General features: G+C 40.2%; 1 protein-coding gene and 1 long non-coding RNA gene across 12 annotated transcripts in view; one reads left to right on the top strand and one right to left on the bottom strand.

The window, feature by feature from the left end:
* Positions 1-12,111, top strand: part of DOCK9 (dedicator of cytokinesis 9) — a 125,972-nt gene that overhangs the window by 22,869 nt on the left and 90,992 nt on the right. The window contains exon 1 of one of the 11 annotated variants that reach the window (XM_084524203.1): positions 5,116-5,388. The exons of the other annotated variants lie outside the window; for them this stretch is intronic. Coding sequence (XP_084380329.1) covers positions 5,272-5,388 — 117 coding nt within the window. The 5' untranslated portion in view covers positions 5,116-5,271. Of the gene's footprint in view, positions 1-5,115; positions 5,389-12,111 lie in introns of those variants that run through there. 11 annotated transcript variants of the gene reach the window in all.
* LOC311439070 lies at positions 2,868-8,703 on the bottom strand. Its single transcript, XR_014694530.1, has 2 exons — positions 8,195-8,703; positions 2,868-3,199 (listed from the first exon to the last, which is right to left on the bottom strand). It is a non-coding gene; the product is annotated as an uncharacterized lncRNA (long non-coding RNA).

Here is a 12,111-nt window from a genome sequence, read left to right as displayed (position 1 = left end):
TGATGCAGCCCAGGACACGGTTGGCTATCTGGGCTGCAAGCACACATTCCCTGCTTATGCTCAATTTTTTTTTGTCCACCGATACCTACAGATCCTCCTCCTCAGGGCTGCTCTCAGTCCATTCAACACCCAGCCTGGATTCATGCACTCATGAATTCATGGGACTGCTCCAGCCCAGGTGCGGGACCTTGCACATGGCCTTGACCTTCATGAAGTTGGAACTAGATGATCCTTAGGGTCCTTTCCAACCCACACTGCCTGTTACTCTGTTCACTCAGAAGGAATGAGTCTTCTGATTTTTTTTTTTTTTGGTGACCTTTTCTCGTTCATCTGAATGCAATGTGCTCAGCAAGGAACTGCCAGGTGACCTGCGTGCTGTATTCCATTTGCTATCAACTAGCTGAGCTGTTCTCTTGAATTTCTGAAGATATTTTCCCAGAGCAAGCACCTATCTGTTGGTCACTTAAGAAACTTGGCAGCTTTCTGGTACATCTAGCTGCAAGACCGAATCTTCCACTGACACATGAAATGTTCTGCCTTTAATACAGCTGCAAGGCAGGGTGCCAAGTGGGGGAGAGCAGTGCTAGAGTATCTCTTACTGATACAGATGAGAGCCAGAGGTATTGGCTTTTAATAGTGCTTGTCATTCCACTTAAGTGGGCCCATATTTTCCTATGAACTGATGTCTTGAAAAGAAAAAAATAAAAAACCTGCAGGAAAACAAAGCATAAAACCCCTCCAGCAGCCCATCCTTCTTCCCAGTTTTGAAGGTTATCTGTTAAGAGATGCTTTAAGCTGCAGGGGAATTTCAAGTGCCCTACACGGGTGGAGGATATATAAGGAGTTCCAGTAAATGATGTCAAATTCTTCTATTTTCACATGTACAGGATATCCAAAGTAAAGCTAAAGCAGGATTAATTCTCCCCCTTTTCCCCTTGGCCCTCTGTTGCTACAAGTTAAGCAACAGTTAATTCCCTAGAACAGGTAACAGAGACAAGTTTGATGCCTGGTAGGTATCGTGAGTGCAGATACTGGCCGCTCACCAGAGATAATTAGAACTGGAATCAGGTCCCTTCCAAATGCACTGTTCCACATTGAGCTTAGTCATCTTGGTGCAGGTTGTACATGGGACTTGGAACAAAAGAGATACTCAGGTTTCACTCCTTTCCTCCATCCAAGTTCAGAGGAAATTCTCACGTGCTGCACATTTTCTTCATTGCTGACTCTTCATCTTGTGGTATTGTACGTTAGGAAGTCAGCTCTTGGTGGGAAAAGTGATTGAAGGAATAAACGGTGTATGTGGGGGCTTGGCTTTGGTGCAGCAAGTCTGCTGGATGAAACACTGAGATATGCTGGGAATACTGAGAACTTTCACCCACGTCATGTTGTAAGTACATAGGTAATTCCTCAAGGGAACATGAGGCAAGAAGGGGGCCAAATATTTGGCAAATGGAAGTAATAACCGTGAAAATTTCTTCAAGCCACTCTGTTTTTAAAGAGATGAAATGTATGGTTTCCATAATGATCTGAGTTATTTTTCAGGTAGGTCTCCACTTAGCTACTAATTTCCTGCAATTTTGGGAGTCATGCTGGAAATGCAGATAAATAAATTTTACACAGCAAGTGTTTTTTTTTTTTTTTTTTTTTTTTTTTTTTTTTTTTTTTTTCCCCCACTTAAGTTGTTTTCCTGGAATCTGTTGATCCTTGCTTAGGTAGGTGACTGTCTCATAAAAATGAGTTATTGTATTTCATGAGTTGCAGTTCCACGATTTGAACAACAGGTCATGTAGCGAGGTGATAAATTTTGTGTCTGAAAATCCTGTTTTTAATCTTTTAGTTTTTGAATTATAAGTTGGTTTGCGCGATTTTTTTTTATATAACTCTGTTAAAATGTAACCTTCTTTTGACTATGGTGGCTAGGTAAACAGTATCTCGTCTTTATGGCTTGGTTTTTCTTTTTTTTTGTGTGTATATGTGTTTATTAAATCACTGAGGTAATCATGAAGTCCTCAGGAGGAAGTAAGTGTTGGAAACACATCTATTTTAGCAATTAGGGTCTGTTTCATGCAGGATGTAGCTCTGTAGGTACTGCTTTGTACTTGCATGTGTTAAGTAAAGCAACCTCCTCTGATAGCGTATGTGTTAGTGAAATACAGGCTAGAGATTACATCAACCATTTGGTAGGAATAAAAAAAGGTTATCTTTAAACTGATGCTATAAAAACGTTGGCCTCTTGGCTTTCTTCTTCTCCTTCCTCCTATTTTAAGAATAGGAAGAATGATGGGCAAAGAGAATCCTGCTTAAACTGAATTAAAGTAACTCAGATCCATTCCAGAGGAGTACCTGAACAGAACAAAACAATTGTTGCAGCTCAAAAGTAGAAGTCTTTGTTAAATCAACCAGAAGAGAAACTGCTCAAAGTGTATGATATTTTTAACTCTTTCTCAGCGAGCGTTCACAAGTGCTATGTGCACAGTGAGGCTGTGCATTGCTGGTTTCAGTTAAGTATAATTGCAGCCCATCTCAATGAAACAAATTCCTGTTTGGCAGCTGCATCCTCAAGTAATGGTATAATTTAGTCTAAGCTGTTGTGCGCTTCCGTTTTCTGAAAACAAAAGGAGCTGGTGCAAAATAAAAGCCAAGTGTAGCTGAATGTTCTTGAACTATTGTCTACCTTGACTTGCACAGGAAGATCTGTTTTTGTAAATTTGACTGAACTGCTGGTTTCCTTCTCTTAACTCTTAATGAAGCTTCATAAAGTGGTGTTTTCTAGGGCATCTATGTGTTAGAAAGGCTGCTTGAAAAGTAAATGCATTGAACTCAATTGTTTTTCCTAGAGAGAAAGACAGGAGCGCAGTGAGTCATTATTATCTTGATTAAGAGTAAGTTCATTCTATTGTTTCTTTCTCTTCACTCATTGCAAATGGATTTGCACAGTGGATGGGATGGGCAAAGTGTTGGTCAGATGCAGTTTCACAATTGCAATAAGCCAACAAAAAGGTTATCTGAGCAGGCGTGAAAGCAGGGAGACTCCCAGTGGAGAAGGGAAAGAGAAAGGAATATTAACATCTGAAGTTAGGCCTGAAGGGTAAGAAACCTGCTCCTGAAGATGTCTTCTTAAAAATACTAGCCAAAAAAGTGGGTATTTGAGCTTCTCCACAACTCAATCTGGTTTCTTCAGATTACGGTGAATTTCTCTCTATAAGAGGATAAGAAAAATTGATGTCAAGTCAGATTGACCATGTCTGTTAGACTGAAGTCAGATAACTAGCGGTGCAAAGAAGTGGAGCTGAGAAGTGAATGAAGGTAGTGGCTTAGTTTCCAAAGCTGTCTGGTTGGTCCAGTGGACAGGGAGTCTGAATTAGGGTCCTGCTTCACTTGGAAATTGAGTTTTCTCTCAGCTGTCTTTTTGACAGGGAAATATAGCCACCAAGGTCTGCATTTGGAGGTCGTACGTAGTTCATCAATGTTAAAAAAAGAGGTAAAGAGAAAAACCAAAATACCTCTCTCAAAACCTGAAGAAAGCTGTTCATAGCACTTTTTTTTTTTTTTTTTTTTTTTTTTTTTTTCCAGGAGGAATTTAGCATCCAATCATACGTTAAAAGTAGTAGTTGAGGGAGCTAATGGAACCTTCAAAACTACCAAAATCATTAACTCAGTTGCATTCCAATTTGCTTTGCACTACACTAAAGGGTTGTACAATGATGATCCTGATTAAAAATTATTGCCTCTTAGTTTGTGAGTGGGTATCTGCTAAATGGTGTCATTGAGCAGTGGTAAAGTGTGAGACCTCACTGGTTTACAAAAGCAGGATTGAAGCATGGTTTGAGTTTGTATTCCAGGAAAGGTGGAAGATACTGATAAGGGCTTGAATTTTTGAATTGGGGGGCCAGGAGATGCTTCTGAAAAGTCTTCACAAGACAGGGAGGACCCCTAGCCCAGTGTCTTGCATTGTCAAAAAATAAAATAATCACGTGGAAGCCAAAGCCAGCAGGTGATGGCTGGCAATTCTTCATGGCTGGAGAGCTGAGGAAGTTGTAGGGAGCTTGGGGTTGGCCTCATCTTGCAGATAACCAGTGATAGGACTAGAGGGAATGGCCTCAAGGTGCACCAGGGGAGGTTCAGGCTGGCAATGAGGAGCCATTTCTGCTCAGAAAGAGCAGTCAGGCACTGGGACGGGTTGCCCAGGGAGGTGGTGGAGTCACCGTCCCTGGGGGTGTTCAAGGAGAGGTTGGACGTGGTGCTTGGGGACATGGCTCAGTGGGTGACACTGGTGGTAGTGTGATGGCTGGACCAGATGAGCTTGGAGGTCTCTTCTAACCTTAATGATTCTGTAGATTCTAAGTGACTTCAGTCAAGATGTATAGAGATGTTGTTGCTTTTGTCTTCTCAGTGTTTTCTTGGAGGGTGCTTGGTCATAGATGGGGAGGAGATGCTGGAGGGTCCCACAGAGGGAGGAATGAACCGGCAGAGGTAGAGAGTGTGACTTGAGCAAGTAGAGAGACTGAGGGAGGCTGGTAGTTCACCTGAAGAACTGAGCACTTGAAAATTGAAGGTGTAAAGAGGAGGTTGTACCTTTCTTATTTTTGAGTTTGTGTCTTTAGAAGTTAGGTTTTTACTGTAAGACAACTTGATGTTAATGTAAACTCATAAAATGGATTTAGCACAAAGATAAAAAAGAGCATTTCTCCCCCTCTCCTTCCAACTGATTAAAAAAATAAATTAAAAAGTTCAGTTTATCTGTTTGAGGCATTGGTCTGAGAGAAAGTACGTGATTAGTGAACAAGATTAGTACCTGAGTGATATCAATGTAAAAAATAAAAAGATCTTCTAAAGTACATATAAACAAATCCTTCTGAAGTACAGAAGATGTTTATATATCAAAACCTGACTAATTTTTATGATAACAATATTTCAAAATACCAAATCTTTTATAAGAGCTGTAAAAACTTGGCTGTTTTACGTGGTCATCTTAGAAACCCACATTCTCTTCTGTTTGATTCATAACCTTAAGGCATCGCAGTGGATCCACCTTTTCTTTTTTTTCCCCTCCTCTAGAGGAATACAACACGCTTAGGGGCTGGCCTTTGTCTGTCATGCATTCCCACCATGACAGATTTAGCAAACTGCAGCTGAGAAGTTAGACTAGTTTGTACTTTCTGCTGCTTGTGCTGGGAGAAAGCTATTGTTTTCACTGGATCCCTGGCATGTTAATTATTTTGATGCCAAAACCCATACAGTTTTGCAGTTCTTTGTATTTTCAACCAAAGAATGCAGGCAAGAACGATCAGAAGTCCTAAAAAAGACCTTGTTATAGAGTCTCCGCAGCAGCGCAAGGATGCAGGTGCTTGTGAAGCAGAAGGGGACAGTCCTGCTGTAGTAGTGATGGTAAGAATCATTTAAACAAGCTCTCTCTTCTCTCTAGTAACTCCAGTTCTGCCTGAAACTGCTTAATTTGATGCTAACGAGAAGCTCCAGCTCGCTTGCATAGGTATATTTCAGATTTGGTTTTGGTTCTTTGTCTGTTCTCAGCCTTTTAAATTAATAAATTAATTTTGGCAGCCTTGGTTTACCAAGTCTTTAGTTCCCTCCAAGTGTGACTTTGGAATTTAGTTTTCATACCAGCTGCTTTTCAATGTCTGTCGTGTCTCACGAAGGGCGAGCACTTTATGCTTCAAAATCCATTCCAGCACCTGTATGTTTTTTTTAACTGCTCCGTGTACCTTTCAGTTCAAATGTATTTAAACTGTCTAAAGACTGCATGTAATGGTTAAATTTTACTTAGATTTTCAAAGAACAATCTAAATTCAGGTGTACTTATGTCAAAGGGTCTATCTTTCAATGTCTTCAATGCACGTTGTTCTGGGATTTAAAGTTTCACGCTACTTTCCAGTGTGGGGAAAGGCGATGTTCCTGTATGTGAGGGAGGTGATCAAATAAAATCATTTTTTTCCTGTTGCTACACACTAGTTCTGTTGGAGTGGCAATAGGACAGCAAGAGAACATAATCAGCAAGCTGTAATGAATCCACCAACTCGCTGCAGCTAGGACAATAAACCTTTTCAAGTAACAGAGGAGGGTTGTTAAACACGTATCAGTAGAAGGAGCTACATAAATCATCCCCGTTTCATTTAGCAATATCTCATCCTTAATTGCTGAGTAAAAGGAGGAAGGTCTCCTCTTCTTTGTCCGGCTGTGGTTGAAGTTAGCGGGGGCTGTGATCCTCACGCAGTGCCTCCCCCAGCCCCACTGGAATTCCTTGCTATGCATTTAAGACTCAAACAAAAAAAAAATTGGCGTACGTACTAATACACATCTGGGGCTTTATGGGAATTGTTGCTGTACATAACTGGGAGCTTACATGTGTGTTAGCAAGACAGATTTTTCTCTTTCTTTACATTGTTTTCTTTAGTTTCGCTCTGTTCAGAGCAATTGTTAGTGAAACGTGTTTTTTTCTCTATGGGTGTGTTCTCATTTCTGGTCCAGATTTTCATCAGTACAATATGAGCTAATCTTGTGTGTGCTTTCCTGCCTCTGGAATGTTTAACTTTATTTAGAACTGTTTTTATTCCCCCATGAATACTCTTGAGAGGATATTTAGTGTTTCTGCAGATACTTACAGTACTGCAGTCGATCACTATGTGCTTTAAGGGGGGGAAAAAGTATAAAAGGTCGCTGCATTTACTTATAACCATTTATGAAGTATGTCCTTTTAATTTTCTAGGAACTACTAGGTTTTAATATTCAGGGGTTGATACACCACCAGTGTTTCCCCTCCTGTTTGATATTTTTAGATAAAGTGGTTGCGTTTACAACAGAGGTCAATATTTTAAGGGAGAACATTTAGGTCCCACATAGGTGTCACAAAAATGTCCTTGCCTTCCTTTCAGTTGCTAATCTTGTCTTAATCTGTTACATATATAGACAAGGGTATATATGGCATATAATTAGAGAATGCAGGATGTCCATTTTTGCTTTTTTTGGAGGAAAACTAGATGAAACAGTGCAAGGAGACTTTGCAGTGTGTGAACTGCTAGACAGAAAGCAAAAAGTAGGGCTGTGTGTTTCATTCAACAAGTGTTCGGGTCCATTTTGGTTGCATTGGGCTGGGATGGTGCACTAGATTTTTACTTCCATAGTATTTTTGTGCTCGCATGGAGGTGTAGTAAAGTAACAAGTAAGGCCAATACCTTGCTAACTGGTGTTGCAAAACGTAAACAGCAGAATTTCAAGTTTCTAAGCCAGAAAACAATAGAATTGTACTAGATCACTTTTGGAGACTCTCTTTTGGAACAGGGCTTCTGGTTTACTCTAGGAATAATTCATGTCGGCTGTAGCCTAAAACATTCTTTCAGGTGTAGCTGCATTTCTCTTGTTTGGGTGATCGTGATGTGATTTACATAACGTGTTTTTTTTTTTTTTGAGTAGTCTTTATAATGGTTGGACAGAATCAGCTGTTTTTTTTTTTTTTTTCAAAATGTATCCAAGTCTAGTAAATGCAGTTTACAAAGAGTCTGCCAGAATACTTAGGAAATGAAATATTTAGGGCTATGAGCACTATGTGATATTGAAACTATGCTGTTTGATTGAGTGCTGTGCCTGAATTAAATTATTCTGCTTATAGTAGGATGCTAAAGAGAATAAATTTTGCATAATCGTTGTTAAAGTCAGAGAAGATCGCCATGTTGTTTTTTTTTTTTTTTGTTTGATCATCTGCATAAAACAGGCTGTCAAATTTCCCAAGTGAATTCCTGTTTGAAATAAAGTCTAACTCTCTAAATCAAGGTTAGTGGTTCACCTCCTTTATTTTTGTTACTGTGGGGGGGAAAAAATCCAAGCAGTGGTTCACCTCAACAGAGCTTTCAGGGGGCTAACTGCTTTTTTGATAAAGACACAGATACTTGTCTGAATTGTCTCGTTTCAACATTGAGCCATAGTGTGCTTGCTACTTGGAAACTGTGGTGTTAAAAGTTTTATTTTCATTTCCCTGTATCATGTTAGTCCCCTTGACAAGCCACTTGGTAGGTCAAACTTCTGTAACAGAAGTAAACTGTGTTCATAAAATCTTCTAAACTTAATAAATAAATAAATAAATAAATAAATGGATTATTTTCCATGTTGAGAAATGGAGAATAACTTTTAAGAGATGGGAGCAAAGTAAAACTGAAGTACTTAAAAATATTAAAATGCATACTCCTGGGCAACCTGCTGTAGGTGTCCTGGCTTGAGCAGGGGGTTGGAGCCTCCAAGGTCTTTTCCACCCTCAGCCATCCTGTGATCCTGCAGGTATCATTCTGCTGTCTTGCATAATTTTCGACACCAAGATGAGTTAAGTTGGGCTTCTATGAGAAGTGTGTAGAAAACAGAAGTCTGACAGATTTTAACCCAGTCTTATTCCCTGGTTAGGTGGTGCCCTGAAGCCTCCCTTGGGATGAACGGCTCTGGTGGTGGCTGTTGTGCAGGTCACCAAATTAGCACACGTGCTGTCCAGTTGCACTCTGGTAGTTGTTTGAAGTTAGCAGCTGCTTTCAAACCAGGTGATGTCTCTGGGAGGCTGGAGCATCCAGAGGCCGTCTTTCTGCTTGGAAATAGATTTGAAGCATAAAAGTGAGTTCTTCTGTCTAATAGAGCACTGCCCACGCCTGTTCCTGTTGTCAGAAGCTTCTGTGCTGGTGGGAGAACTTACCAGGATGCAGCGTGCTTGCTTTGTGGCCGAACATAAAGCAAATTGCAGAAGAGGCTAGAAATCAAATAACTGGAACTACATCAGTGTTAGAAACCTGATGTAAATACTGGCAATTCAGAAGGTCTTGACAAAATGTTTGAGCTCTGAAAAGCGTTCTTGTGTTTAAATGGATCTTGATTGTCAGCTAAGTACTTCTTGTAAATAAAAGCACAATGCTTTGTAATTTAGGCTATGTTCATTGAGTGTTGGAACTTCTTTCTGGTACAGCCCCCTTAAGTCTTGGGTAAACAATAGAACAAGATTTTTTCAGGCTTTCTGGTTAAACTGAAAAAATAGAAACATAATTCCTGTTCTTTAAAGAAACACGGTACAAAAAAAAGCCTGGATAACCATTTATTCCTTGCGTGGGTGATTCTTTCTAGCCCTGGTCTGTTTATGTAAGCATGAGAACCGGTGACTTAAAGAATGCATTTCATTCTTTCAGGTCCCAGAGGCATAAAAACTTTGAATTTGTCAATGAAAACATATTGTTCCTTAACTATATGCATAGTGGTAATGCGGTCTTCACATACAGCCACAGAAGCTTATTCCCTCCCACTGCCCCGAAGTTCAAGGCACAAAATCAACCATATGTAAGAAAGGGGATAATGTGTGATATAATATTTAAGAATAAGCTCTGTGATAAAATGTATTGGAAAAGTTAGGCTTAAAGTTGATAAATCTGAGTAATTTATTATTTCTCTTTATGGGGACTTGTTAATAAGCTTGTGCAGGAGTATATGCTAAATATGGTTTTATAAGGCAAATGAGGCTTCATGGCATGAGGCTAACTAATCCCCACTTATGAAAAACTTGATCATCCCTTCTTTTGTAGGAAGGTGAGTGGTTGAGTTTTGTAGGAAGGTGATCTTAATGCTCCTGCTTTTTATCTGATCTCTTTTGACACTACTTGTCCCAATACATAAATGACATTCTAGCAGATCTAACCAGTTACCATGTGGGCGTCAGGACTGCTGTTCTCAAATGCTTCTCGTTTCTGATGAATTTCCTTGCCTATAACACGCTGCCAAAATCTAAGTGGTACAGCAGGTACTTCCTCTGTTTTGCTTTCCAACGAACACGGCAGTGGCTAGGTCAACTGCTGAGCTCCGTGAAACCCCGTGCTCTTAGCATTTTCTTAGATGACTAAGATAAAAATATAATTTCTTCAAATTCATAGGAAAAATTAGGTCTTGTCTGAGAGATTGGCTTTTGTACCTGTAAGCTTGGTTATGCAGTCTCGACCAGGCTGAGTTTTATCTGTGTCAGCTGCTTCATAAATCATATTCAATAACACTGTATGTACATAGTGCTTTCTTTTTTAAAATATATATTACATGCAATAATACACCGGAAAAATCTTTTTTTCTGAAAAAGAGCTTGAGAGAGAATTTGCTTCCTTGTGATGTTGTAGGGCTGGCTAAATGCCAAGGCAGTGTGCTGTTTATTGTTTTCTTTTTCATATCTGGTTTAAACTGATAAAACATCCTCTTCCTTTTGAATCTGACAAGTGACAAAGAAAGAATTGGGTAACGCTTGGGAAAAACGAGGAGAAGGAAAATCTTCAAGAGTCCTTACAGAAAGGATATTTCTGTAAATTGGGTACTTCACTGATTAAATAAGAAGATGGTGTGGCTTTCTGGTCCTGTTCGCTATACCTGTGTCCCACAGAGTTAGGGGAGAGATGCATGTTTGGGGCATCAGCTCCAGAGAGCTTTGGATTCTTCTAAGCTTCTAGTAAAGTGGAAACTTAGCTTTGCTCACATTATGCTTACATGTAGTAAACGTGACTAAAACAAACTTGCTTTTAAGGATCTTTATCAGCTTTAGGATGTGGTGGACCCGTTTTGTGCCTATAGGGTATAGTCATGAATTTGCAACAAACTGGATGCCTTTAGGAGCTGAAGTATGTGCTTTTGGTTTTTGAATCAGCATGCTACACAAGTGATTGTGTGTGTGTGTACATGAAATAATTTTAGTTGTTTTTAAAAGTAATCAGAATCAAGAGAGGAAAAGGATAAAATGAGCCAGAGCTAGCTTTCTTCGTCTTCCCCTATCACCTTCCCAAGAGCATGAGCAGGAGCGTGGATGTGGTTTCTCAGCACCAGGGAGAAAAAGCAAGAAAAGCTGATCACGTGCAGCTCCACATGAAAATCCATTGCCGAGTTGAGGTGACAAGCTTTCCCTTGCTGTCAACTGGATTTGATGCCATGATCCGTTTGCTTGCGAGTTCAGATAGTACATGTAGATGACCTGATATGGTGAGCTTTGTGATGGTATTGGCCATGGTTGGTTCTTCTTTCCTTTACAAAAGCCTCTCAACTTGCATTTTAAGAATATTAAAATATTTGTCTTGAGTTACCTTTTTGTTTTTTTTTTAAGGATACTTTTAAAATTGTGACTTGCACTGAAACGAAGTACCAGAATTCAAACTGCCCCTTCAGCAGCATTTAGTTAGGACAGAGTTTTATGCACTGGTTTGATGTGAAGCTGCCCCGCTTCTGAAATGGTTCCAGCAGCTCCTGCCTGCTGGCACCAGCGGTCGTGCCGCCGGCTGAGCAGCCTTCCGCAGAGCCAGTCTGCCCGAGAGCTGGCTGCTTGGGAAGAGCCCTCTAAAGCCAGCTCGGCTCCTAATTTGGCTCAAAAATGTGACTTCAGTTGGCTTGTACCAGTGTGAGAAGCCTCAGGAATGTGCCACGGGAGAGAGGGTCATTTTGGTGGCAGCCCTCTTTTCGATTAATTGAAGCCAGTTGTGAATCCAAAGCTTCAGCTAACCAAAAAGATTTACCGTATACATGGCTAAAGTGCTCTTTTATCCCCTATACGTTGCTTGGACCCTATTTAATTTGGATTATTTACTTTTGCTTCTCCTAAAGGCTGGTCAGCCTGGAAGAGATGCTCAGCCTGCCAATGCAGCATGTTAAGTATCATTTTTCATGAGAAACTCTTCAGAAGGAGCAGTAACATTGCCAAGACCGACATGGCCACAGCACTCTAGCAGCATCTAAACCTTTTAATAGTGCGCTGAGCTCAGGCTCATTGACTGACAGGCGGGCACCTTGCTTGCCTGGGCAGGTGGAGACCTCGTACCCTCACTGGAAGTGGGAGGCAAGTGAGCAGAGGGTGTCTTGGCTTCTGAATGCTGGTTTCGTGTACTTCATTTGAATTTGAAAGCTTCTTCACGCTCTGAAACTTGTCACGATACTTAGAAGATAGTAATATGTCACATCAAAAGCCCTGAAAACAAAGTCTTTGTCCTGAATATAGTTCATTTCATAAAGAAATCCCAGTTTCAAGATAATGTTTCTGAGACATACAAAAATGATGTTTCAACTCAGTTTTTTAGTTTGCTCTGCCTTTCATTGCCTAGATACAGATAAAGCTTT

The sequence above is a fragment of the Aythya ferina genome, assembly GCF_964211825.1.
Source record: "Aythya ferina genome assembly, chromosome: 1".
Classification (NCBI taxonomy): Eukaryota; Metazoa; Chordata; class Aves; order Anseriformes; family Anatidae; genus Aythya; species Aythya ferina.
This window is presented reverse-complemented; position numbering and strand designations above follow the sequence as displayed.